At 40.7% G+C, this 27,819-nt stretch overlaps 1 protein-coding gene across 1 annotated transcript; it reads left to right on the top strand.

The window, feature by feature from the left end:
• Positions 1 to 18: 18 nt before the first annotated feature.
• Positions 19 to 15,698, top strand: LOC112941140 (uncharacterized). The gene is made up of 7 exons (XM_069295795.1): positions 19 to 239; positions 587 to 710; positions 760 to 1,276; positions 1,493 to 1,855; positions 14,224 to 14,451; positions 14,980 to 15,326; positions 15,438 to 15,698. The coding sequence occupies exons 1-7, from the start codon at positions 19 to 21 to the stop codon at positions 15,696 to 15,698; spliced, it is 2,061 nt and encodes a 686-aa protein (XP_069151896.1).
• The last annotated feature ends 12,121 nt before the right edge of the window (positions 15,699 to 27,819 follow it).

Genomic DNA, 27,819 nt, shown 5'->3' with positions numbered 1-27,819 from the left:
TTAGGAATCCTAGAGAGGATGGCCCAGGCAGGAGCTTTGCCTTTCACTTCTAATGGCTCACAAACCCGTGTTGGAGGTCAAACTCTAGATCCGATAGTTGCTCCAGATTCTCAGACTCCCAGGACTCATCCAGCTTCCGCTGTAGCTCCTTGTTTGGATAGTATGGAGTTTCCAGATATGACATCACATTTGGTAAACAGACCTTCTATGACTATTAATGAGCAAAAGATATTTTGGAGGTTCAGACTAACGAATCCTCTACTTATACTGGTGACTTAGCTGAGGATGCATATGAATTTATAGTTAGTTGCCATGAGAGGTTGCATAATCTTGGATTAGTAGAGTCTCATGGAGTTGACTACACAGCGTTTCAGATGACTGGCTCTGCTAAGCAGTGGTGGAGGGATTATATTAGTAGTAGGCCAGCTGGGTCCCATCCACTATCCTGGACTCAGTTTACTCAGGTATTTCTATCTAAATTTGTTCCACGCAGTGAGAGGGAGCGCAAGAGGGCCGAGTTTGAGGGTTTGCAGCAAAATAATATGTTAGTTACAGAGTATGAGGGTAAATTTCATGCCTTGGCTAGGCATGCTTCGATGATACTTCCCACAGAGGCTGAGAGAGTGAGAAGGTTTGTTAAGGGGCTGATTATTCTGATCCGTCTAGGAGTTTCTCAGGTTGTTGCTTCTGGTGTTCCATTCCAGAAAGTGGTAGATGCGGCTAAGGAGTTGGAGATGATTTGGCATGGGATTTGAGTAGCGAAAGGGCAAGAGGACTCGTTATTCAGGTGAATATGGTGGTGCTCCTCCTAGGAGTCGGGGTTACTTGGGCAGAGGTTGTCACCCTCAGCCCAGCAGAGCCATTCATGCTGTTATACCAGCGTCTGCGGCTGGTTACACTGGGCATAACTCTTCGAGCTCAGTGCATACTTCGCAGGGTTCATCCTCTAAACCTGTAGTTTGCGGAGGGCATTCTGGTAATTCAATTTCCTCTCATCAGCCTGCGTCTCGTAGGGGCTGTTTTGAGTGTGGTGATATGGGACACTTTGTGAGAGACTGCCCTAGGATAAGACGTGGTGGCTTACATCAGGGTTCTCAGGCTTCGACTTCCAGGGCTGCACAACCTCCAGCTAGGGGTGGTGCACAGAATGGTAGTGGTTGTTCTCCTTCTGGTCGAGGTTGTGGTCGTGAAGGTTCACAATCTGATGGAGGTCGTTCTCACTGTTATGCTTTTCCAGGTAGGCCAGAGGCTGAAGCCTCAGATGCTGTTATCACAGGTATTATTCCGATTTGTCATCGACCAGCTACTGTATTATTTGATCCAGGCTCTACTTATTCTTATGTGTCCACATATTTTGCTCCTAGTCTAGATATATTGTGTGAGTCTCTTGATTTGCCGATACGTGTTTCTACTCCTGTCGGGGATTCTATAGTTGTAGATCGGGTGTATCGATTATGTATTGTTACTTTGATGGGGTATGACACTCATGCAGATTTAAAGGTCTTAGATATGATAGATTTTGATGTGATTCTTGGTATGGATTGGTTATCTTCTTACCACGCAATTTTAAATTGTCATGCCAAGACCATCACTTTAGCTATGCCTGGAATTCCTATAGTAGAATGGAGAGGTTCTCTTAGTCACCCTTGTAAGGGTGTGATATCATTCCTTAAGGCTCGTCAGTTGGTACAGAGAGGATGTTTAGCTTACTTGGCACACATTCGAGATACTAGTGTTGAGACTCCTATGCTTGAGTCTATTCCAGTGGTGAGTGAATTTTCAGAGGTATCCCCGACCGATTTGCCAGGTCTTCCCCCAGATCGTGATATTGATTTTTTTATTGATATGGAGCCAGGCACTCGGCCTATTTCCATTCCTCCTTATCATATGGCACCGGCTGAATTGAAAGAGTTGAAGGAGCAGTTGCAGGATTTGTTGAGCAAAGGTTTTATTAGACCGAGTGTATCTCCTTGGGGTGCTCTGATATACCGTGGCTTCACGGTATAATTAATACTTTTTCCTTAAGTTTAGTGTGTTCGAAAGCCCTTTTTGTGCTAATTTTGATATAAGTTTTTCTTTGTTTTGCAGGAAATCTGTCTAAAGCTGAATGCGGAGATTTTGAGCGAAAAATGCAGAAGAGACCACCTACGGAGCTTATGACGGTCCGTCATGCTTGTGACGGTCCGTAGGTGGCAGCGTAGAGAAGTTGCTGAAGGAAGATGGGGAAGTCTGACAAAGTGTGGGATTACGAAGCTTGTGACGGTCCGTCATGGATATGACGGTTCGTCCTGCAGATTCGTCGCGAAGATCAGAGAAGTGATCCCAGTACCCAAATTCCAAAAGTTGAAGTATTTTGTAACGAAGACCCTCGACGGACCGTCGTGCCTGTGACGGTCCGTCACACTTGCCGTCGAGGGGAATGAAGAAAGCAGCAGAAGAATTGCACCCAAGTATGGGGCGACGGAGCCCACGACGGTCCGTCATGACCACGACGGTCCGTCGTGTGGTCCGTCGACCCAGCCGCGTTTTGACAGATTTCCAGTAATTAGAATCCTTGTTTAATTAGGTTTTTATTTTTTTATAAATAGTTCGAAAAACCTCGTTTTTGAGGTTAGACTCTGGGAGATTTAACATCATATTATTAGACTTTGTTTTTCTGAGTTTTTGATTATTGGAGATTCTTACAAGCAACTCTTGTTGATTAATCAAGCAAATTTTCAGACTTTATTCTTTCTCATTAAAGTAAGTACATGAATTCTTGTTTAATATATTTGAATAATGTGTTTATGGCTATGAGGAACTAAACTCTATAACTAGGGTTGTGGGAACCATAGGCAAATAATGAGATAAACCCTAGCTAGAATAACAATTCTAGAATAGTGTCTTGCATGTATTAATAATTCTTTCGCTTAGAAGTCTTTTTAACGGATGATCAACGTTAGAACTCGCCTTAATGCTACTTGCCGGACCAAGGAGGTAGATAATAGGAAAAGAATTATTAACATAGATTTAGTGTATATTATCTAATAGGCTAGTATTGATTGGTACGAGGTAATAACTGAGTCAAATATCGAATATGATGCTTAATATGAGGTAAGGATAAGGGTTAGGAAAGCAACACACGTAGCCAGACCAAGGTGCGGAGTGAGATTTTCTAGATGCCGGACCAAGGATTTAGAAATACATAACTTATCACTTTGCATGCAAGATACTAGGAAAGAATTGTTATAGCTAGAATTATCAAGTTATGAACCTGTGGGGAACACGTAAACCCTAGTTACTTTGATTACTTGATTAAAACTCAACATTAAAAGCTGTGAAGTGTCTCTGTCAAGTTCGTTAGTTATTTTTATTTTATTAGGAAGTACAAAACTCCCTTTTTATGCTTTTACTTTTTAAGAAAATCATCAATCAAACAATAGTAAATACAAGTTGGAGTTAAGTCTAGACTATTTTCCTCGTGGGAACGATCCCAACCTCACTAGTTGGGTTATTTACTTGACGCGACCGCTTTACTTCTCATTTGAGAAGTAAGTTTGAGCGTATCAAATTTTGGCGCCGTTGCCGGGGAATTTAGCTTTTAGATTACTTTAACTTCTTACTATAGTTTAGTTGATATTTTCTAGATTTTACTTTGTTTTATTGTTTTTGATTCCTTTTCAGAATTATTCTCCTTGTATGCCAAATACACGGAGAGGAAGAGAACCGTTGTTCCCCTACGATCACGAGCTAGAACGTACACTGCGAAACATGAATCGTAACTTGGGAATCAATGATGGGGATCCAAACCAGAACATCCCAGCTCCGGCTGATGTTCATTGTCAGATGTTACCCGATGCTCCGGGTGAACATCAACAGAGGGGACAGAATCCCGCTCCACGGCCCCAAGCATACTACAGAGGCTATGATAACATAGCAGATTCGGACGAGCCACTGGTTTTGCCTCCTCTACCTACAGGCCACACTTTTGTGGTAACTAGTAGTCTGATGCAAATGCTCACTGCCAGAGGTTTGTTTTCAGGGCTACCTTCTGAGGATCCACAGCCCATATAGCTAAGGTAAGGGCAGTGTGTAAGAGTTGTGTGGGGAGACCTGATTTGGATCTAGATGTAATAGGTCTCAGAGTGTTTCCTCTCTCACTGACGGGAGAGGCTGCTATGTGGTTTACTGAGCTCCCATACAACTCTATTTTCACCTGGAACCAATTACGGGATGTCTTCTTAGCACGCTACTATCCGGACTCCAAGAAATTAAACCACAAAGACAGGGTGAATAACTTTGTGGCACTACCAGGAGAGTCAGTTAGTAGTTCTTGGGATAGATTCACCTCATTCTTGAGAAGCGTCCCAAATCACCGTATTGATGATGAGTCACTAAAGGAGTACTTCTATAGGGGACAGGATGATAACAATAAAGCGGTGTTGGACACTATAGCAGGTGGATCTTATGGAGAATGCCCTTATGCTGAGATTGCTGAGAAATTAGAGAAAATCTCCCGTAACAACAAAGCTTGGAGTACTAGGAAGTCCGATACAGGGAGAAACACCTTCGCAGTGCAGTCCACTCACAACCCAGCCACAGATGATATTCGGGAAGAAATGGCTCAGATGAGAACTAAGCTTGGGTTGGTACTAAAACATGTCACTAGGGGTGCAGAAAATATTAATGTAGTCAACTACTTGGCTAAACCACCACCCCCTAACGGTGAATGTTACTATGAGGAGGATTCCTATGCAGTCAATGAACAAATGGCAGGTTTCCGACCAAGCGCCCAAGGCTCAAATCAGGATAATTGGCGCCAAGGTCAAGGTAACCAAGGTCGGAACTATGGTAACTACAACCATGAGGGTCATTATGTCCGAGATGGTAACTACAACCGCGACAACAACTTCAACAGGAGTAACTATGGTAATAGAAACGACAGGAGTGGACCCTATGTTCCTCCTCAAAATCGTGAAGTTACTCCTAGGGATGGTGGAGATAGTATGGCGCGAGTTGAGGATATGTTGCACAAAATGATGAGGAGGTTCGATGCTAGTGATGAGCACATTAAAGAATTAAGAGGTGAGTTAGCTAGTATTGGGCAAAAAGTGGACACACACGCAATTTCCATTAAACAGATCGAATTGCAAGTGGCCCAATTATCTGCGACAGTGAACACACGGCAATCGGGCACTCTTCCTAGCAACACTGTCCAAAATCCAAAGAATGATGCACACTGCATGGCAATTACTACTCGGGGTGGTAGGCAAACCATTGACCCACCCATGCCATCTGCTGAGAAAAATGTAAGAAAGGATAATGATAAGGTGGTAAAGGGTAGTGGTGAAACAGATGAAAGTAATGGAACAGATGCAGAAGTACCTATCAAGGTAATCCCCATGCCTAGGCCACCACCACCCTTCCCTCAGAGATTAGTGAAAAAGACTGAGGATGGTAAATACCGGCGCTTCATAACAATGTTGAAGCAGCTCTCTATCAATGTCCCTTTGGTAGAAGCTCTAGAACAAATGCCCGGTTATGCCAAATTTATGAAAGATCTGGTCACCAAGAAAAGATCGGTCACGTTTGAGGATGATGATAGATTGCAACATTGTAGTGCTATCGCTACAAGATCCCTAGTACAAAAGAAAGAAGATCCGGGTGCGTTCACTATTCCTTGCACAGTTGGGTCATTACATTTTGCGAAAGCATTATGTGATCTGGGGGCAAGCATAAATCTAATGCCCCTCTCAATTTACAAGAAGTTGGGTTTGGGGGATCCAAAACCCACTGCGATGCGGCTACTGATGGCCGATCAGACTGTGAAAAAGCCCATAGGGATACTCCATGATGTGCTAGTAAAAGTGGAGTCATTCATCTTTCCAGCAGATTTTGTGATTCTTGATTGCGAAGTCGATTTCGAGGTGCCCATTATTCTTGGGAGGCCATTTCTTGCTACAGGTAGAGCCTTAGTTGACATGGAGAAGGGACAGATGACATTTCGGTTGAATAATGAAGAAGCAACCTTCAACATTTGTAGGACCATGAGGCAGAGTGGTGAGCTCCAATCGGTATCTGCCATATCCCACAAAGAAAAGATGAAGAAGGGGACTGAACAAAAATTTGCAAAACAAGAGTTCGTGGTTGGGGATTTGGTACTTGTAGACAGTTCTGGGGTGCCTTGTCTTCCAGGTAGGCTCAAGTCCAAATGGACTGGCCCTTACTTGATTACCCAAATATTCCCTCATGGGGCAGTTGAGTTAAAAGCCAAGGAGGGAGTGCGGTTTAAGAAGAATAGAGATAGAATAAAACTCTATTTTGGGCATAAAGCATCGGGGAATAAAGTGATAGAGGCATGCCATCTTGATGAAGTCTGAGTAATCAAGTGGCCCCAGTCGTGCCGCGACGTTAAATCTGGCGCTTGTTGGGAGGCAACCCAATACTTGTCGTCTTTTTAATAATGGTAGCATTTTTCTATAAATGGGTTTTAAATTTGCAGGCACATCACCAGGAAATTCTGCAGAAAACTACTCCGCAGTAGCCACTGACGGATACAACGACGGACCGTCGCGTAAGAAATGGACCGTCGTATGCACCGTCACACCAGGTACGTATTTCTGTCATTTTTGCAATTAGGGCACACACGACGGACTCCACTACGGGGCGTCGCATGTGCGACGGACCGTCGTCGGGGTATCGTCGCGCGATTAATGAAATTAACCCGACCCGACCCGGCTGGACCCCTTTTCAAAATTTGACCGTTTATACTCACCATCCCTCCATATTCCACCCCATTACTTCCACTTCCTCTCATCTCCCCTCTCTTTTCCACTTCCACATTTTCCCCACTGATCATTACTTCCACAATCTCCCCAACCTTATTACTATCAATTACTTGTCGGTGCTGCTGTTTTTGGTATCTACCTTGCCACCTGAATCATTCCCCGCTTGTGTTTTCTCCATTTTCAAGGTATGTGTCTCTAAATTTGTACTCATTTCTCTTATATTTTTGTTTATTAGTTATTATTTCGTTCCTAGTCGTCTCTTGTTACCTTGATATGATTATGTCTAGACCTAGGCTCTAAATGTTTGAATTTGTCATGATAATAACCCCAGACATAGGTGATTTCACATTAATAGTTTCCTAGGTAGTTGGGATAGACACATAGAGGTCCACAACACTACACGACCATATGTGTTCATTGGGGTTGCTTAGGGCTACAATTCTGTCTCTGATATTCAGAACGAGACCCCGATGACGGTCCGTCGTATTCACGACGGACCGTCGTAGGGTCCGTCGCATAAGCCCTAGCACCCTCCCCAACGACGCCTGTGACGGACCGTTGTCTTCACGACGGTCCGTCCTGCACGGTCGTCATGATGGTCACAGACCCCATTGAAAAGGGTCTCCAAAAAGTTTCCAAGTGTCCAACGACGGACACTTACGACGGACCGTCATACACACGACGGTCCGTCCTGCACGACCGTCATGATGGTCAGAGACCCCTTTGAAAAGGGTCTCCAAAAATTTTCCAAGTGTCCAACGACGGACACTTACGATAGACCGTCACACACACGACGGTCCGTCCTGAACGACCGTCATGATGGTCAGAGAACCCTCTTCTGAGGTTCTCCCATCATTCTCTAAGTGTCCAACGACGGACCCTTACGACGGACCGTCATACCCACGACGGTCCGTCCTGCTTAACCGTCATGATGGTCAGCGACCCCTCCTGCAGGGTTGCTTATATATACATATACCAAGTATAACACGACGGACCTCATGACGGTCCGTCATAGTCACGACGAGCCGTCATAGGTCCCGTCGTGTGGTACAGTTTCAATATTACTAACACATTTTTTTAAAGTTTCATGTCATATGATCTTGCCTGATTTGATTGCCACTACTCATACTAACATTGCCCCTTTACAGGTACTATCGACTATGGCACCCAAGCAAGACCGCACTTATGCACGCGGGCGATCTAAGTCTGTCGCCCCGTCTGCACGCTTGATCATCAGGTCTGATGATGAGCGGGACCCTGAATACATGCCCCCAGGCACCTCCGCTCCTTCCCGTGCTACACGTGCCCCCAGAGCCACACCCAAGACGGTGGCGTCCGGCGTAGTCACTGCCTCCCAGTCTGATGAGGAGCGCACACTGACCGGCACACCCTATGGGTCGGCCACAAACGAGGAAGGAGCGTCTGGCTCCTTGGGAGCATCCTGGTCCGAGGAAGCTGCAGGATCTGCTGAGGTTCCCGCACCCGCCACTGTTGCAGCGTCGGCCTCGTCTGATGAGGCTGACAGTTCAGACTCCACATCCGGCGCACCAGCCCCAGTCCCCACCCCAGCCTCTGACCAGCCAAACCGGTGGTGCTTGAAGGCCAGTTTCAGGTTTACTCCGACGTGAAGTTCTTGACCGATAAAGGAGTAATGACTCGAACACTCACCCTGGAGCGGCGGGTACTTACAGGGAGTCTCCCCTCGATGCCGGAGATCCACAACATATTCACCAGGCATCGCCTAGAGTGGACAGCCTGTCCCTTGGGACGATACAGTGAGGAGATGGTCCGAGAGTTCTACGCGTCCTACGTAGCGACTCTCCGATCACAGATCGACAGGCGGGCTGCTCCTGCGAAACAGGCCCCATTGGAGCAGGTTCTAGTCCGGGGCGTGCAAGTTGACATTTCCCTGCCCGCCATCCGCCGGTTCCTATACGGCGAGAGTGCAGATGCTACTCGGACCCCCATCACTGCCGAGTTTGACTACCGCTGGCAGGTAGTGAAGGATGGACAGTTCCTGCGAGAGCCAGCACTGAGGGAGACCACCAAGCGGTGGATGGCCCTACACTTATCAGTCGACGGAGAGGGTGCAGATTGGGTCACCGAGCCGAAGGGGGCCATCAAGAAGGCCAACCTCACGTTCGTCGCCAAGTTCTTGTGGCTGCTCGTGCGTCACTACCTTTCCCCCACAGCTGCTGATAACATAGTCACCTGGGATCGAGCAGTGCTGATGGCGGCGATGATAGCCGGCTTCGAGGTGGACTATGCATGGCTTCTCCAGGCAGTCATGCACGAGAGGGCATTCAAGGTCACAACCACCTACCCCTTTCCGTGCATGATCTTTGCCCTTTGCAGGTCTGCAGGTGGGCCCATATGGCACATAGATCAGTTGAGGACCCCGCCGGGTACCGTTGACGTCGGCCTCATCAGAGACGAGGCCAATGAGTTGGCCCCACGTCGAGGGCCCCGTCCAGAGCTGCCACCTCTATCTGATGACCTTGCGGATACGGTGGCCCAAGCTCGCACAGCTACACAGGCATCTACGGACACTACCCCGGTTGAGTCTATCCCGGGTAGCAGCACAGCCCCTCTACCGACACCGGCCCCGCTTGCCCGAGTCCAAAAACTAGAGGCACAAATGGCCACTCTTCTGCATCATATCCAGCCGTGGATGTAGAAGTCTATTGCTGAGTCTAAGGCGCGTATGGAGAGGCAGATGCAGCGGAAGATTGCTGAGGTTAACCAGCGCCTTGATGCCTTTGAATTGAGAGTATTAGCTCGACCATCCCCTCCGGTAGATGTGTCGACTCTCCAGGCTGCAGTCGCCAGTCTTCGTGCAGACATCGACACGATCCTAGCGACAAGAGTGTCAGAGTCTGTCGAGCCTGCTGAAGATACTGTATTGGCGGCTCTGTTTTCTACTCCAGACGTTCCCCCATCTTCCCCGAGAGAGAGTGCCAAGAGGCGGAGGGGTCGATCAGAGGATGAGGCGCGAGCAAGAAAGAAGGAGCGTCGAGAGATGGAGGCCGCGAGGAGAGCCTCACTTGCTGAGGCGGAGGCACACCAGATCAGAGCATCACAGATAGCGGCTGGGGCGTCTAGCTCCCGCACTGTAGAGACAGCAGGAGGCACTACTGAGGGTGCAGTTGTTGCTGAGGACATCACTGAGGGTGTCCAGATTGCAGAGGATGTGGGTTCTGGGAAACTAGACCCACCAGCTTGTTGATCGACGGCGCTATGCGCCACAGGTTTGCTTCACCTACCCCTCTAATCTTTAGATTTTTTTTATGCATTGGGGACAATTGCATGCTTTTTTGTTGGGGGTGGGGTAAATGGAAAGTGAGTGTTAGGGTGAAGTCTGAGTAGCCCAACTCACTATCCTCTTTTGGGGTTTTCTTGCCTGTGTTCTTTTTCCCCAAAAGACTGATTATTTTTTCTGTTGAACCGGCACGTTATATCTTTTGTACATAGTTTAACTCTGAAGCATGATGGCTGAAATGATATCCCGATAAAACTGGAAAAGGTTGCATGAAAAGGCGTAGTAACTGATAATTGTGTGGATCTAAACATGAAATAGAGTTACACCATTGCACTACCCTAAACCTTCAAGTCGAACTAGGTGTCTGATAATCTGGTATAGTGATGAGATGTCAAGTGAGTGTGAGGAAAGTTGAATAGTCCACTACTGATACTGAGCTAGAACTTGCCTGGTTAGTGCTGCTAAAAGTAAGCTGTAACATACAATTAGGAAAGGATCATAGGCCCTTATTCAATATAGCCCATTTCTAGCCTAAATAAAAGAAACCAAATGAAAGTTATCCTTCGTTGATCCAAATAATTTGAGCTTAAAATTAGACCTTTCTTTTTCACCCCAACTGATCTTTTCTGGGAACAATATGTTGGCCCTGGTCCCTTCTTGGACATGTGCACCTCAGCTTATGCCAAAAGCATAAGTTGAGGGTGGCTAATGTATAAACAACCTTCGTTATGGCCCTGACCCGATTTTGGGTATTGTGTACCTTGACTCATGGCAAAGCCATGAGTTGAGGGTGGCTGTTTTGAGGAATGCTCTGGAAAGTGGGGTTGAAAGAACAAAGAGAGAGAAAGAACAAAAGTAAAGTGACTCAAGAACTCGTTTAAAAAAAAGGGAAATATTTAAGAATTACAAACAAGAAAAGAAACGAGTCACTTACACAAATGAAGAAAGAAGGGAAACAGCAAGGTGAAAGAATAAGAGAAACTGGGCAAGATAAATTGATATAGAGCGGAAGGTTTAGACGACATGTCAAGGAGGGCAAAAAGTCACTAAAGTATACCTAAATATACCCTACCTGACTCTGAGCCTACGTTACAAGCCAAAAAAGTCCTATCGTGATCCTAAGGGTTGTATAGCAAACTTAAGGCAGTGAAAATAAGGGCAAGCTTATGGCAATAGGTATGAATGAGTGTGACTTTGTTCTGAGAGCGAGTGTTGAAATGTAATCCTTATACTCAAACTGAAATCATTGTGTGAAAAATGAGGATTTTGTTCTAAAGCGAGGACACTAGTTGCAATACCGGAATTGTTAGCACCTCGGTGAGCAATTGAAGAGGATAGGCGTTAGTGCATGGTGACTCTGTGTCATGTTCGAATCCCACAAAAGTCAAGCCTAATAGTGATAGCATGCATAGATTTGATGGGATTAGTCGGGATTGATAGCCAAATGATTGCAAAGGATAAAACATGAATACTATTGTACAAAGATTGTGTAGTGAGTCATAGTGCGTCGCTTGAGGACAAACAACGAATTTAAGTTGAGGGTGTTGATATACCGTGGTTTCACGGTATAATTAATACTTTTTCCTTAAGTTTAGTGTGTCCGAAAGCCCTTTTTGTGCTAATTTTGATATAAGTTTTTCTTTGTTTTGCAGGAATTCTGTCTAAAGCTGAATGCGGAGATTTTGAGCGAAAAATGCAGAAGAGACCACCTACGGAGCTTATGACGGTCCGTCGTGCTTGTGACGGTCCGTAGGTGGCAGCATAGAGAAGCTGCTGAAGGAAGATGGGGAAGTCTCACCAAGTGTGGGATTACGAAGCTTGTGACGGTCCGTCATGGATATGACGGTTCATCCTGCAGGTTCGTCGCTAAGATCAGAGAAGTGATCCAAGTACCCAAATTCCAAAAGTTGAAGTATTTTGTAACGAAGACCCTCGACGGACCGTCGTGCCTGTGACGGTCTGTCACACTTGCCGTCGAGGGGAATGAAGAAAGCAGCAGAAGAATTGCACCCAAGTATTGGGCGACGGAGCCCACGACGGTCCGTCATGACCACGACGGTCCGTCGTGTGGTCCGTCGACCCAGCCGCGTTTTGACAGATTTCCAGTAATTAGAATCCTTGTTTAATTAGGTTTTTATTTTTTTATAAATAGTTCGAAAAACCTCGTTTTTGAGGTTAGACTCTGGGAGATTTAACATCATATTATTAGACTTTGTTTTTCTGAGTTTTTGATTATTGGAGATTCTTACAAGCAACTCTTGTTGATTAATCAAGCAAATTTTCAGACTTTATTCTTTCTCATTAAAGTAAGTACATGAATTCTTGTTTAATATATTTGAATAATGTGTTTATGGCTATGAGGAACTAAACTCTATAACTAGGGTTGTGGGAACCATAGGCAAATAATGAGATAAACCCTAGCTAAAATAACAATTCTAGAATAGTGTCTTGCATGTATTAATAATTCTTTCGCTTAGAAGTCTTTTTAACGGATGATCAACGTTAGAACTCGCCTTAATGCTACTTGACGGACCAAGGAGGTAGATAATAGGAAAAGAATTATTAACATAGATTTAGTGTATATTATCTAATAGGCTAGTATTGATTGGTACGAGGTAATAACTGAGTCAAATATCGAATATGATGCTTAATATGAGGTAAGGATAAGGGTTAGGAAAGCAACACACGTAGCCGGATCAAGGTGCGGAGTGAGATTTTCTAGATGCCGGACCAAGGATTTAGAAATACATAACTTATCACTTTGCATGCAAGATACTAGGAAAGAATTGTTATAGCTAGAATTATCAAGTTATGAACCTGTGGGGAACACGTAAACCCTAGTTACTTTGATTACTTGATTAAAACTCAACATTAAAAGCTGTGAAGTGTCTCTGTCAAGTTCGTTAGTTATTTTTATTTTATTAGAAAGTACAAAACCCCCCTTTTATGCTTTTACTTTTTAAGAAAGTCATCAATCAAACAATAGTAAATACAAGTTGGAGTTAAGTCTAGACTATTTTCCTCGTGGGAACGATCCCAACCTCACTAGTTGGGTTATTTACTTGACGCGACCGCTTTACTTCTCATTTGAGAAGTAAGTTTGAGCGTATCATGCTCCAGTGTTATTTGTGAAGAAAAAAGATGGATCTATGTGTATGTGTATTGACTATCGGCAGTTGAACAAGGTAACCATCAGAAATAAGTATCCGATACCTCGTATTGATGATTTATTTGATCAGTTACAGGGTGCTTCAATTTTCTCCAAAATTGACTAGAGATATGGATATCATCAGCTGAAGGTTAGGGCGGAGGATATCCCTAAGACGAATTTTCGAACACGTTATGGTCATTACGAGTTTTTGGTGATGTCTTTCGGATTGACTAATGCCCCAGCAGCTTTTATGGACTTGATGAATCGAATGTTCAGACCGTATATAGATTCCTTTGTTATTGTCTTCATAGATGATATATTGATATACTCACGCTCTAAGGGGGAACACGAGCATCATTTGAGAATTGTTCTTTGGATTCTAAAGGAGAAGAAGCTTTATGAAAAGTTTTCAAAGTGTGAGTTTTGGCTTAGTTCGGTAGCATTCTTGGGACATGTAGTGTCCAAGGGGGGTATCATGGTGGATCCTAAGAAGATTGAGGCGGTTAGAGATTGGGTCAGACCTTCTTCAGTTACTGAGATTCGGAGTTTCTTGGGCCTTGCAGGTTATTATTGACGGTTTGTTGAGGGTTTCTCATCCATTGCATCTCCATTAACTAGATTGACATAGAAGGAGGTGACTTTTCAGTGGTTTGACGAATGTGAGGTTAGTTTCCAAAAGCTCAAGACTTTATTGACTAATGCTTCGATTTTGACCCTACCCGTAGAGGGAGAGGGTTTTGTCGTATATTGTGATGCTTCTCGGGTTGGTCTTGGTTGTGTGTTGATGCAGAAGGGAAGGGTGATAGCTTATGCTTTGAGGCAGTTAAAGGTTCATGAGAAGAACTACCCTATTCATGATTTAGAATTGGCGGTTGTGGTGTTTGCATTAAAGATTTGGAGGCATTATCTTTATGGTGTGCCTTGTGAGGTATTCACAGATCATCGTAGTCTCCAATATATATTCAATCAGAGGGATCTAAATTTGAGGCAGATGAGATGGTTGGAGTTGCTCAAAGACTACGATATGACTATTCTTTATCACCCAGGCAAAGCAAATGTTGTAGCAGATGCCTTGAGTCGGAAGGAGGTAAGTATGGGTAGTCTAGCCACGTTACAGGTTGGCGAGCGTCCTTTAGCTAAGGATGTCCATTCCCTGGCTAATAGCTTTGTGAGACTTGATATTTCAGAATCTGGTAAGGTGTTGGCTTATATGGAGGCTAGGTCATCCTATTTGGAGCATATTCGGGCTCAACAGTTTGATGATGGTGATTTATGTAAGATTAGGGACAAGGTTTTAAAAGGAGAAGCCAAGGCTGCACTTCTTGATAGTGAGGGAGTTTTGAGGATTAAGGGTCGTATATGTGTTCCCCGTACAGGTGATTTGACTAGATTGATCATGGAGGAGGATCATATTTCGAGGTACTCTATTCATCCGGGGGCTACTAAGATGTATCGTGACTTGAAGCAACACTATTGGTGGTGTCGTATGAAGAGGGACATAGTAGATTTTGTATCTCGATGTATGAATTGTCAGCAAGTGAAGTATGAACACCAAAAGCCTGGAGGTATGACTCAGAAGATGCCCATACCTGAGTGGAAGTGGGAGCGCATTGATATGGACTTTGTGGTTGGGTTGCCATGTACCTTGGGTAAGTTTGATGCTATATGGGTCATCGTGGATCGACTGACTAAGTCTGCACACTTTGTACCAGTTCAGACTACCTATAACTGAGAGAAGTTAGCCAAGATCTATATTCAAGAGATAGTTCGTTTTCATGGGGTTCCTATATCTATTATTTCAGATCGTGGCACCCAATTTACATCTCATTTCTGGCGGTCTATGCAGCAAGATTTGGGCACTCGGGTGGATCTTAGTACAACCTTTCACCCTCAGACTGATGGTCAATCTGAGTGGACTATTCAGGTCCTTGAGGGTATGTTGCGGGCGTGTGTGATTGACTTTGGTGGTCAGTGGGACCAGCTCTTGCCTCTAGCGGAGTTTACTTACAATAATAGTTATCACTCGAGCATTAAGATGGAACCATTTGAGGCTCTGTATTGCAGGAGATGTCGATCTTCAGTTGGCTGGTTTGATGCATTTGAGGTTAGATCATGGGGTACAGATTTGTTGAGGGAGTCCTTGGACAAGGTCAAGTTGATCCAAGATAGACTTCTCATGGCTCAGAGTAGGCAAAAGAGTTATGCAGATCGAAAGATTCGTGATTTAGAGTTTATGGTTGGAGAAAGGGTTTTATTGAAGGTTTCACCCATGAAGGGTGTGATGAGGTTTGGAAAGAAGGTCAAGTTGAGCCCAAGGTATATTGGTCCTTTCGAGAATGTTGAGCGTATTGGTGAGGTGGCGTATCAGTTGGCTTTGCCACCTGGTTTGTCAAGTGTTCATCCTATATTTCATATTTCAATGCTTAAGAAGCATCATCAGGGTGGTGATCATGTGATTCAATGGGATTCAATGTTGCTTGATCAGAATTTGACTTTTGAGGAAGAGCCAATCACCATTTAGGATAGGCAAATTCAGAAGCTAAGGTCCAAGGAGATTGCTTCAATGAAGGGTCAGTGGAAGCATCGTCCAGTGGAGGAGGCTACATGGGAGACAGAGTCAGACATGAGGAGTAAATATCCTCATCCTTTTAAGCGTTCAAGTTAGCTCTTTTCTTTTCCCGTTCGAGGACGAACATTTGTTTAAGTGGTAGGTGATGTAACGACCCGCTAGGTCATTTTGAGAACTAGGACTAGTTTGACTCCTTTTGAAAATTTAAAGGGGTATTTTTAAACTATTAGATAACTATGAGTTGATGAAACTGTTATTAAATAAATAATTAGATAATAGGTTAGTGGAGTTTCACGGTTAATAATTTCTTATTTAGAAGAAAAAGAAAACGAAAAGTGGTGGAGGCGAAACCTTACCACAGGCGACCAGCGAGAGGGAGAAAAATCGTAGCCATTGTTCAGGTAAAGATATGAGATAATCGTTCTTTTCAATTCTATATATAGTAATATATTGTCGGAGTGCTTGGGATTGTGTTATTATTTTATGTTATATTGATAATGGGTGATAAGAAATAATGGGTAAGTTGGTGATGATTACTAAATTATATTATATTGTTAGCAATTAGGTTAGTATTCGTAAAAAAAAAAATCGATCGAAGTCGAATAGTTGAATGGCTGCAGGTTAATGTTTTCTGGGATTTTTGTCAAAAAAATTTATTATATATATTGTTAGTTTCAGAATGGTAGGAATAAGATTGAGCCAATCATTGGACAATCATTGTCAATGATTGTCAATGATTGGAATTTGATAAATATTTTAGGGAATTGGCACTTGTTTACATATGGGTTTCTGCAAAAAAAATAATAATAATAGATTTTTAATTGGAAATTTAATGGTGGAAGTTTTTCTTGTGTTTGAATTATTTAGTGGTGGGAGATAAGAGTGGATGCCAATCATTGGGCAAACATATGCCAATGATTGGCAATCGAAGATGTTTGAATTGGCAGTGCAGAATGAAGAAAAAAAAAGAAAAGGGGGAGGGGCGTTCCACTGTTCTGCCAACGGGTGGAATTTGGTTCATGTTTTATTCATATATTAAAATGCTAGTTTTTAATATATTGAGATAGGTAATTAATTATTGGGTATATATTATATGGTTTAATATTAAATTCTAGGGTATTTAAGTGATTAAGGTTAAATTCTTGGCTTGAAATTCGACAAATATGATAAATTTTGGCATATAAATTATATCAAAATTTGGGGTTTGATTAGAGATATGAGTGAGTTTTAGGGTCTATGCAATACTTATAATAATTTGAATGTCCAAAAACTCGCTCACCTACGAATATTGCATCATTGGTAGATCGTGAGCATTCCGAAACTTTGCGAAAAGGGAAGGAACTATCTGAAGATTTGTGGCACGAGTTTCGGCTCTTAAGGTATGTTAAGACTTTTACACTTGTTGAAGGATGTTTTTCCTAATTTAAGATTAAAAAAAATAGACAAAGGGGTAAGGGCGAAAGATGGGGGTCTCGTATCAATGGTGTGACGGGCATTGGTACGAGTATCGGTGTTATAAAACGGAAAGTTACTACTATATAATGCGGATCGTAATTTGAGAATTTCCAAAGCATATGGACATTAGCTGATATATTATTGACTTGAAATTTTGTGTGATTGTGTTTTCTTTATTACACCCGTATAGTTGTGATAATTGAGGTGGTTATGTATTATGTTGATATTGATTGAGTGAGATGCATCATTATCCCCTTATATTGAAATAATATTGTATACATGCATTGACATGAGATTGAGTATAAGTTGGGCACGTGGAGATCGTCAGTGCTAGGGATGGTGAGATGTTAAGATTGTAATTTGGGCACGTGGACACCGTCCGTGTGAAAATTGTTTGATATTATGATAGTGCGTTGAGATCGTCCGCACAGACACGTGGAGATCGTCTGTGTCGGTATATGGACCTCGCGAGTCCCCCATGGTTCATGAACTCTCGATGTATTTCCGAGGAGTATCATGTATATACGGTTGTGTGAGTACTGGGTATTCTGAGACATATCATTACATGATATCATATTGCATTGCATTTCATCCCACCATTCATTCTTGATGATTATATGTTTCGTTAGGTGTTTGGAAAATACTTAAAGTTCATTTCCTTTATTGATGAAACTTAAATAGTAAGTGTAATATAAATATATATATACTTGTATAATTTAAGAATTTATTTTCTTATATAATTACCGTCACTACTTCTTCGTTGTCGGTCAGTGGGACATACTGGGTACACGTGATTTCATACTCATACTACACTTGTTGCACTCTTTGTGGTGCAGATTCGATTCCGAGTAGGAGCACATCTCGTGGAGCAAATTGAGTCCAAGCTTGAAGTTCTTGGAGTTGTGGTGAGCTGCTTCGCTGTTCCGTGGCCTACACCTCCCTCTATCTTTTATTTATTCTGTTATTAGTATTCAGACAGGATATACCTTATGTTAGATTTGTCATTTAGTTTCAGACTTGCATCGAATTTTAGAAGCTCTTGTACTTAAGACACCAATTCTTGGGGTGATATATTTTAGCTTCCGTATTTCGTACTTATAAAGAACTCAATGTTGGAGATTCTTGCTAAGTGTTAGTCTTTTTACTCATTTGTTGGTTTAGTTGGGTTAATATGTTGGGTTGGCTTACCTATTGGTTGGGAACATAGGTGTCATCATGACTTGCATACTTGGGTCGTGACAGTGTGGTTGTGTGGCTTGGTTGTGTGTTTTGTGAGTGGTCTGAAATTTTGAGTCCGTGGAATTTATAATCTTGAACCCTATCTATCGAAGTGATGCCTTGAATAAAGAAGGCACAATGAAATATTATTAACGAATGGAAGAGTGGTGATATTAAATGATAAATTAATGATATTCTTGGATCAGAGTATTACGTTCCGACATGGTATTTTGAATCGAAGTGTCACGTTCCGACACAGTTTTTTGGATCGGAGTGTCACGTTCTGACACATTATTCTTGGATCAGAGTGTCACATTCCGACATGTTATTCTTGGATCGGAGTGTCACATTCTGACACTGTAATATTAAAGGAAAAACATGTTGAATTAATGAAAGGTACTCAATCTCATAGAACTCAACTCCCAAAATGGTTTGGTTTGGAGGCATGAGTCCTCATGTGTGATCTTGATATCATTGACTGATTACGAACTTACTTTAATGTTGTTGATACTTTTTCATGTTGTTTGTCGTTTGTCACCTGTTAAGTGCTATAGTTGAGTTCATACTATTATTTGTTGTATATTAGTTCCTATTTTGGGTTGGCCGATGATAGCTACTTAGTACATGTTGCCCCTGTACTGAGTCCTACTTGTGTTTTTTTTATTTTCCTTTTATGAAAATGCAGCGAATGTACCTATGACTTCAGATTTCCCTCAGCTCTAGCCAGCCTCCCGCATATCATGTTTTAGGGTGAGCTATTCATTCAAGCTCGTGTTGGATTCTCTCGGTCATGACATATTGTCCTATACTTTCGGACACATATCATTTTATTCTTTTATTTTGGTTATTTGATATTCTTAGACCTAGTATTGGAGATTAGATGTCCTTCATGTGATGACTTTTAGGTTTTGAGAAATGATATTTAGTAACATTTGAGTTTCCGCGTTATGCTTGTATTTTGTAAGTTAGGTTAAATTGGTTAGTTCACCCACTTAGGAGGTTAAATGTGGGTGTCACTCACGACGCATTTTGGATCGTGACAAACTTGATATCAGAGCGTTAGGTTCGGTGATCTCATCACACAAGAACATGTCTAGTAGAGTCTTGTGAAACAGTATGGGGACGCCTTTACATTTCTTCGAGAGGCTATGTGACTTTAGGAAACTTATTTCTTTCTTTCTTTCGTGCTACTACTTGAATCCGATTAGTATCTAGGTGATACAAATTGGTATCTATTCTTCTTCACTCTATTTCGCATATGATTAGTATAGAGTTGTAGAATTGAAACACCAACATCAGCAAGAAAGTATGCATCCTTAAAAATAGATATGTTTCCAAGGTCACTACAAACATGTAATTACTAGTGACTAGTATGATCTTTTTATTAAGTTCTTAAAGTTGAAATCACTATTGTTCATGGGTACTTAAAATGAAGATGCTTATGATTTGCTTAATGTTTGTCGTGAAAGTTGTTTCCTAAGATGGATATGGTAGAGTGATGGGACATTGAGTTTCTGACTTACTAATTCTGGAGAGATGCGAAAATGTGAAAACAGTCTCATGTTGAGTCTTGCCGGTGATGACACTACCTATGACTTGTGTAGCATTTTCTGACTTTTTCATGGCGAAGTACATTTTATGGATCTTAATGGATATGAGGTAGATGGGGTGAAGCAAGATAACTTTGCCAAGGTGACAACATTCAAAAAGTTCTTAAGGGACGACTAGATAATGAATATTATAACTTTGAAAAATATAGTAAAGTTCTCATAATAATATGGATTGCTTAGTGAATAATGAAATTTTGTTGAGTCAATTGAGGGCAGAATCTCTACTACGATTTTATATATTAAGTGTGTATAAAAAAAGAGTCATAATACGACTACTACATTAATATCGATAGTTACTTGGTTAAAGTTATATGTGTGTTATTTTGTCATCGATTGTCAAGTGTGAACATTTAACTACTTGAGAAGTAATTGGTGGTGTGACATCTTTAGGTAATGAGATTTTGTGTTGCTTTCACATTTGAGAAACCAACTAGTTTATTACATAGCATTTGGACTGCATTAATTTTTTTAGAATATTTTAGTGGTGGATTTTTGGTATAATACTAATATATTTAGGTTGTGAAATGTATCGTGAGGGTTCTGAATGAGGACTGACGATTTTATCTTAAGCTTCAAAAGGTATATTGATAGTAGGATGACAAGTCCTATTGAGTATAATTGGGTGAACTAAATTGAAGATTTTAGTAAGAAAATGCCTATAAAATTGAGTTAGTCCATTAAATTTGATTGGTATACCTGAGATTAAGGTGTCATGTCGAGAAAAAAATTCACTTATTGATGATGAAAAGGTCTAGCTAAGCATGAGATGGTAAAAAGAGAAAAGTGATATATGACCTATATGACTTATGTTTGTTGTACTAGTATCGAAAATTCTCATTTAGAATCAATTTTAGTGGAAACAAAGTCGTAAAAGTGCTTCACCGGTTATAATATCAAATTTAGTATTTGCTTAAGAGTTGGACACTAGGCCTAATCCTACTAGAAAAAGGATTGAAATTATTCTCTTTATTTGATTTCCAATTCTATTAAGAAAAGAATTGGAATTGTAATATTAGTTGTAGTTGATTTTGACTTTGTAAAGAAAAGCACAACTGTGTAAATAGAGGATGGTCTTGAGAAAAAAATTGAACTACTCATTAGTATTTTCCTTGAAAGACATTAGGACATAAGAGAGGTTTTGAGAAGCTTTCAACAAGAGAGAAGAGAGAAGAAAGAAGAGAGAAGGAAAAGATTTATTTTGTTGCATACATGTTCTCCAACCAGCAACCTTCAGATCGTGTTTCTCAATTAATTGACCATTGGATCAGGCTAAAATTTGAACTACGTTTTCCTGACATCTTGGTGGTTGATTTGAACAGTGGAGATTGGATTCAGATGTCGTCAAGATAATTTTTTTGTCTCAAACAGTAGCTGCGTTTGGATGGTGCTTGCATTAAAATTGTAGAGGCATTGTATTTATAGTGTGTATTATGAGGTGTTTTAGTATAATATTTAATAAGAGAAATCTTAATTTAAGACAATGGAGATATTAGAGTCATTTAGTTTGTTACTTTTAATTTTTAAAGACCACGAGGAAAGGTTTCACTTAATAGTGTTGGTTTACAATATAAGGTAAAATGTCATGGGTTATTAGTAAAAGGATGGAATCGGTACGCGATCTAGAGAAATTAACAAGAGTCTTGTAAAGGAAAGGTCGAGAGTAAAATTTTGCACCATGGGAAGAATTTTAGAAAAGTGAGGGAATAAGACGTCTCGTATAAATTTTTGTGGTGTAATTGAATGTTGTTTTAATTTTGCCTACGAGTTTAAATATGACTGCGATGTGAACTTGTTCGATTCATACTTACTAGGAGTTTATCATTTACTTTTATAAATATTGAGTTTTAATTTGGATGACAAATAGTGAGCTATGAAAAATTAGAATTTTACGTGGCATTAGATTTCTCAAGTTATGATAGATGTCCTAAGAATGTCATAATGCGCTATATACACATTTTATGGTGAATAAAGGTTATGAGCTTACAGTATACAAAATAATTTGAGTGACCAAGAATTTCCCTAAGTATTGGCATGAGGTATGTGATTGCGTGAAATGATAGCTAAAGCATGGTATGTGAAAGTGGTGGGAAGTTGACTTTAAGTGTGATTTAATGATTTTATCTCGATGAAATTTTTGTAACTGACTGTTATGTTCTTTTCTTTTCTTTTTTTTTAAAAAAAGTAGTTTTTTTTTTTATAAATAAAAAACAAAGAAAAACATTTCACTATATATTTTTTTAAAATTATGCAAGTTTTGGTTTCTTTTCGCTTAACAATTTTTATTTTTTATTATTATTGTATTTTTTTTAATTCTGTACATTTTGTTCCATTTTTACTTTAACATTTTTTTTCCTTTTATGCTTCTTTTCCTAATTCAATTTTTTTCTCCTTCTTGTACAATTCTTATCATTCATTTATTTTGTTTTTTCCGACAATAAATCTCTAAATAAAATGTGTACCTTTTCTAAAATATACACTTAACAATCTAAATTAAAGTGATAGTCATCCTATTTTTAATCTAAACGCAAACTACTTAATCCAAAGTAAATGAAGTAAAAAGGACTAAACATATGTTACGCGGCTTTTCTAATTCACGAATGAATTAATTTCTTGATCAATATAATTTTATCCAATTAATTAACTTTTCGAAGACAGATAATCCATCGTAGAATTATTATAACTAAAACAAGAAAGACAAATTATATTGTTGAACTAAACACTAAAATATATTTTAGGAAAAATGAAAGAAAACTAAAGATTAAAATAAAATGTTAACAAAGTACTGTAATGTGGCTAACCAAATGTTAGCTACTATATATATATACACAAATCTTCTTTAAAATTAATGATATAAAATTCTTAACATGTTCCATATCATAATGTCAAAATTAACGCATATAAATTTGAGCAACTTCATGACATTGGAATCACATATTTATATAGGCATGAAAATCAAATTATATAATAAAAATTAAATGATATTTTTTGCGAAAAATCAATTCACGAAAAAGAAACAATTCTAATAAGGAACTACAAACTCAAAATGTTAGCGGAAACGTGAAACTAAAGAACAAGGAAGAACAATAATATTTAACGTGATTCGGATCAAAATGATCCTACGTCCACCAAAGAACAACTGCACTAATATTTATTTCACTATACAAAGAATATAAGTGAAATACTACAAGAGAGAGAACACAATGTCTTAGAAGATGAGAAGGCAAGTGAAAGGATGATTTGAAAATGAATTAAGAGCTACCTATTTATAGGAATAAATTCATCCTATTGATATCATCCATGACATCGCTATGTGTCAAAATTGTCAAGGTTAAGATAGCAAAACATTATATGGTTTGCCTAACTTTCACCTACCAAGATACAATCTTTGACTTGTAATTCCTACTAATTATCTTCCTACCAAATATTCATATTAATTCATCTTCCATTTAGTTTGATTCCACAAGAACCAAAACCAACTCTTTCAATCCCCACCTTGGTTTGTGTTCCAAGCATGCGTATAAACAACTCCGGCCAAAACTTCTAAGCTTACTGGGCAATCCCATTGTAAGAAACAAGAAGAATCAAACCTTTGTTGAACATACCAGCTCCACCTAGCAGTTGTTCTCTTAGAGTTGCATCAATTGATGCATACTCCCGCCAAGTCCTTGCAGTGTGCAAACTTGGCAAGCGGGACTATTTTGGTCAACATGTCTGCAGCGTTATCGTCTGTGATAACCTTCTCAACCTTGATAGCTCCCTTTTCTACGACATCTCGAATAAAATGAATTCTGACATCAATGTGTTTGGTGCGCTCATGAGATCTTTGATTTTTAATCAAATGAATAGCACTTTGACTATCACATTTTAGAATTGATTTAAGCTAAGCTGAACTCAATTCTGCCACCAAACCTTTCAACCAGATAGCTTCTTTCACTGCCTCCGTTGCTGCCATATATTCTGCCTCTGTTGTAGACAAAGCGACAATCGACTGTAAAGTCGATTTTCAACTAACGGCACTGCCAACGAGAGTAAAGATGTATCCAGTTGTGGACCTCCTTCGATCAAGATCCCCTACATAGTCAGAATCAACATAACCGAGAATTGAAATACCTTCACTTTTCCGAAAGGTTAGGCCAACATCAGGAGCTCCTTTGAGATATCTCAATATCCACTTGACAGCTTCCCAATGCCTTTTTCCTGGATTTGCCATGTACTTGCTTACTACACTTACAGATTGGGCAATATCTGGACGTGTGCATACCATAGCATACATAATGCTACCAACTGCACTCGTATAAGGAACCTTTGACATATGCTCCACCTCATCCATAGATTGAGGCATTTGTAACTCTGAAAGCTTGAAATGGGAAGCTAAAGGTGTACTTACAGGCTTGCTCATATCCATATTGAATCTTTCAAGAACTTTTCGGATGTACCTCTTCTAAGAAAGATGTACAACACCATTTTCTCTTGAAATTTCCATTCCAAGGATTTTCTTTGCAACTCCTAGATCCTTCATGTCAAATTCCTTGCTCAACGGTTTCTTCAGAATATTTATCTCTGTGATGTTGTTAGCAGCAATAAGCATATCATCAACATACAACAAAAGATAAATCATAGAGTTACCAGACATCTTCTTGTGATACACACAACTATCAAATGCACTCCTCGAAAATCCATGTGTAGTCATGAATGCATCAAACCTCTTGTACCACTGTCTAGGGGATTGCTTCAAACCATACAAAGACTTCTTCAGTTGACATACATGGTCTTCTTTTCCTTCAGCTAGGAAACCTTCAAGCTGATCCATATAGATTGTCTCTTCTAGATCACCATGTAAAAAAGCAGTTTTGACATCAAGCTGTTGAAGCTCTAAATCAAATTGTGCAACCAATGCTAGCAGCACGCGAATTGAGCTATGTTTCACGACTGGAGAAAAGATCTCATTGTAGTCAATTCCCTCCTTCTGACTGAAACCCTTTGCAACCAATCTAGCCTTGAACCTAGCAGCTTCCACTTCTGGAATACCTTCTTTCTTTCTGTAGACCCATTTGCATCCAACTGTCCTTATCCCCTTTGGCCTTTTAACTAAGACCCATGTCTCATTTCTGTGAAGAGACTCCATCTCTTCCATCATGGCCAACTGCCATTGTGCAGCATCTTTGCAAGAAGTTTCTTCAATATACGAAGAGGGCTCGAGATCCTTAATCTCTTCTTCTGCAGCTACGAACGCTTGTGCAATCAGATTTTCTTGCTCTATAAGACGTTCCGGTTTCCGTATCCGCCTTTTGTACCTTCCCTTTGCAATTGTGTATGGTTCATTGGAAGTAAGTTCTTCTGCATCTTTTGACTCATCACTTGGAGTCTCTTGATCCCGTTTCTTGGTAAGCTCCACCGGTAGCTCCACCTACTCGTTGTTCTCGTTTCTAGATAACTCCACAAAAACTTTACGAGGATCAAGTATAGAGGATTCATCAAAGGTAACATCTCTACTAACTACAAATTTGAGTAAAGACAAACACCATAGTTTGTACCCTTTTACTCCATCAACATACCCTACGAATATGGCCTTTTTAGCCCTTGGTTCAAGCTTACCTTCATTAACATAATAATAAGTTGGACACCCAAATATTCGCAAGTATGAATAGTTAGAGGGTTCACCTGACCAAACCTCATTTGGAGTCTTAAAGTCAATCGTTGATGCTGGAGACCGATTGACAATATGAGAAGCAGTATGAACTGCTTCAGCCCAAAATACTTTGGACATCTTAGCTTGTAAGAGCATACAACGAGCCTTCTCAAGAAGAGTTCTGTTCATTCTCTCGGCAACTCCATTCTACTGTGGTGTATGCCTGACCTTCTTATGCCTTGCGATCCCATGAACTTTGCAGAAATCATTGAACTCTTCACTGCAAAACTCCAAGACATTGTCCGTGCGAAGATACTTGATTTTCCTCTCAATTTGATTTTCAACCAAAATCTTCCACTCTTTAAATGCTTCAAAAGCATCACCTTTTGTCTTCAGGAAACGCACCCAAACCTTTCGTGAAAAATCATCAATGAATGTGAGAAGATACCTCTTTCTTCCCTTTGATGGAAGCTTAGAGGGACCCCATAAATCTGAATGGATGTAGTCTAGCACCTCTCCCGTCTTGTGCTTGCCAGTGCTGAAGCTGACCTTTTTCTGCTTCCCTAAGACGCAGTGCTCACAAAATTCAAGTGTGCTGATCTTCTCACCATTCAAAAGGTTGCGGTTGCTCAACATATCCAATCCTCGTGCGCTCATATGGCCTAGTCTCATGTGCCATAATTTTGCCTTGTCATCATTAGATAACTGCACTGTAGATGCATTTACAGAGCCAATAATGGTGCTTCCCGCAAGTGTGTAGAGTCCATCCTCCAGCTTGGCCTTCAACATGACTAAAGACCCATTAGTCACTTTCATAGTTCCTCCTTCACTCATGTACTTATAGCCTTGTTTATCTAAAGTACCCAGGGAGATCAAATTCTTCTTTAGATCAGGAACATGACGGACTTCTGTAATAGTCCTCATGATTCCATCATGGCAGCGAACATGAACTGAACCAATGCCAACTATTTTACAAGTTGCATTATTGCCCATTAATACAGTTCCTCTGCTTGTTTCATAGCTGCTGAACCAATCTCTACGGAATGTCATATGCAGAGTACAACCAGAGTTTAAGATCCATTTGTTGTCATAGACTCCATTATTGCATGATGTTGTTAGTACATAATCATCATCATTATCATGTACTTTCTCAACAATGGATGCACTCGCCTTTTCTTTGGACTTCGACATAGGGCAATCTCGTTCAAAGTGCCCCTTCTTGTGACAGCCCCAACACTCCGCATTCTTTTTGTTCACACGAGACTTTGATCTGTACTTCGATTTGCTCCTTCCCTTTTGGCTAGTACGACCTCTTACAAAGAGTCCACTAGCTTCGTCACTTTTGTCTCCTTCAAAATGCATCCGCACATCACAAGAGTTTAGTGTTTGCCGCACTTGCTCAAGTTTAATAGGTTGTTTGCTATACATCATTGAATTCTCAATATCACGATATTTTGAAGTCAATGAAAATAGTAAAGAACATGCAAGTGTATCCTCGTCCTTTTTAATTCCAGCAGTTTGTAAGTCCATCACAAGTTTATTGAACACATCTAGATGGTCTTGCAACAAAGTACCTGAATCCATCTTAAATGTATGAAGACGCCGTTGTAACAACATTCTTGTTGTCACTGACTGGTCCTGGTAAAGCTCTTCCATCTTTTCCCATAACTCTTTGGTCGTCTCTTCGGTACTTGTACTCACTTCACAAAGTACGTTAGGTGCAAGGGACAGTTGGATTGCACTCAATGCATCTCCTTCAATCTTTTCCTTGTCGAAATCCGATATCTCATCGGGGAACTTTCCGTCAATAGCATGGATTGAACCTTCCCTCCGCAGTAACGCTATCATCTGAATTTTCCAGATATTGAAGTTGTTGCGCCCACTAAATCTATCAATTTCAAACTTCATGGAACTCATTTTTTTTACTTGTTCTTCCTTTTCTACTACAATGTATTTGGAACTACAGAAAACCAAAGTAATCCTTTTCTGATGTGGAAGTTCAGATTGTGCTGCAACCACAGAGCAACTCAGACAGAACCTTGCTCTGATGCCAATTGTTAGCGGAAACGTGAAACTAAAGAACAATGAAGAACAAAAATATTTAACGTGGTTCAGATCAAAATGATCCTACGTCCACCAAAGAACAACTGCACTAATATTT

Source organism: Solanum lycopersicum, chromosome 3, assembly GCF_036512215.1.
Source record: "Solanum lycopersicum chromosome 3, SLM_r2.1".
NCBI classification, from domain to species: domain Eukaryota; kingdom Viridiplantae; phylum Streptophyta; class Magnoliopsida; order Solanales; family Solanaceae; genus Solanum; species Solanum lycopersicum.
The sequence above is the reverse complement of the archived record's forward strand: the minus strand, read 5'-3'. Positions and strand labels throughout refer to the sequence as shown.

Coding starts and splice junctions, on each gene's coding strand:
- LOC112941140 (XM_069295795.1), top strand. CDS start 19: ATGGCCCAGGCAGGAGCTTTGCCTTTCACTTCTAATGGCTCACAAACC. Junction 240..586: donor GAGCAAAAGATATTTTGGAG/GTTCAGACTAAC, acceptor TGCCTTGGCTAG/GCATGCTTCGATGATACTTC. Junction 14,452..14,979: donor GTTTGATGATGGTGATTTAT/GTAAGATTAGGG, acceptor CTATTATTTCAG/ATCGTGGCACCCAATTTACA.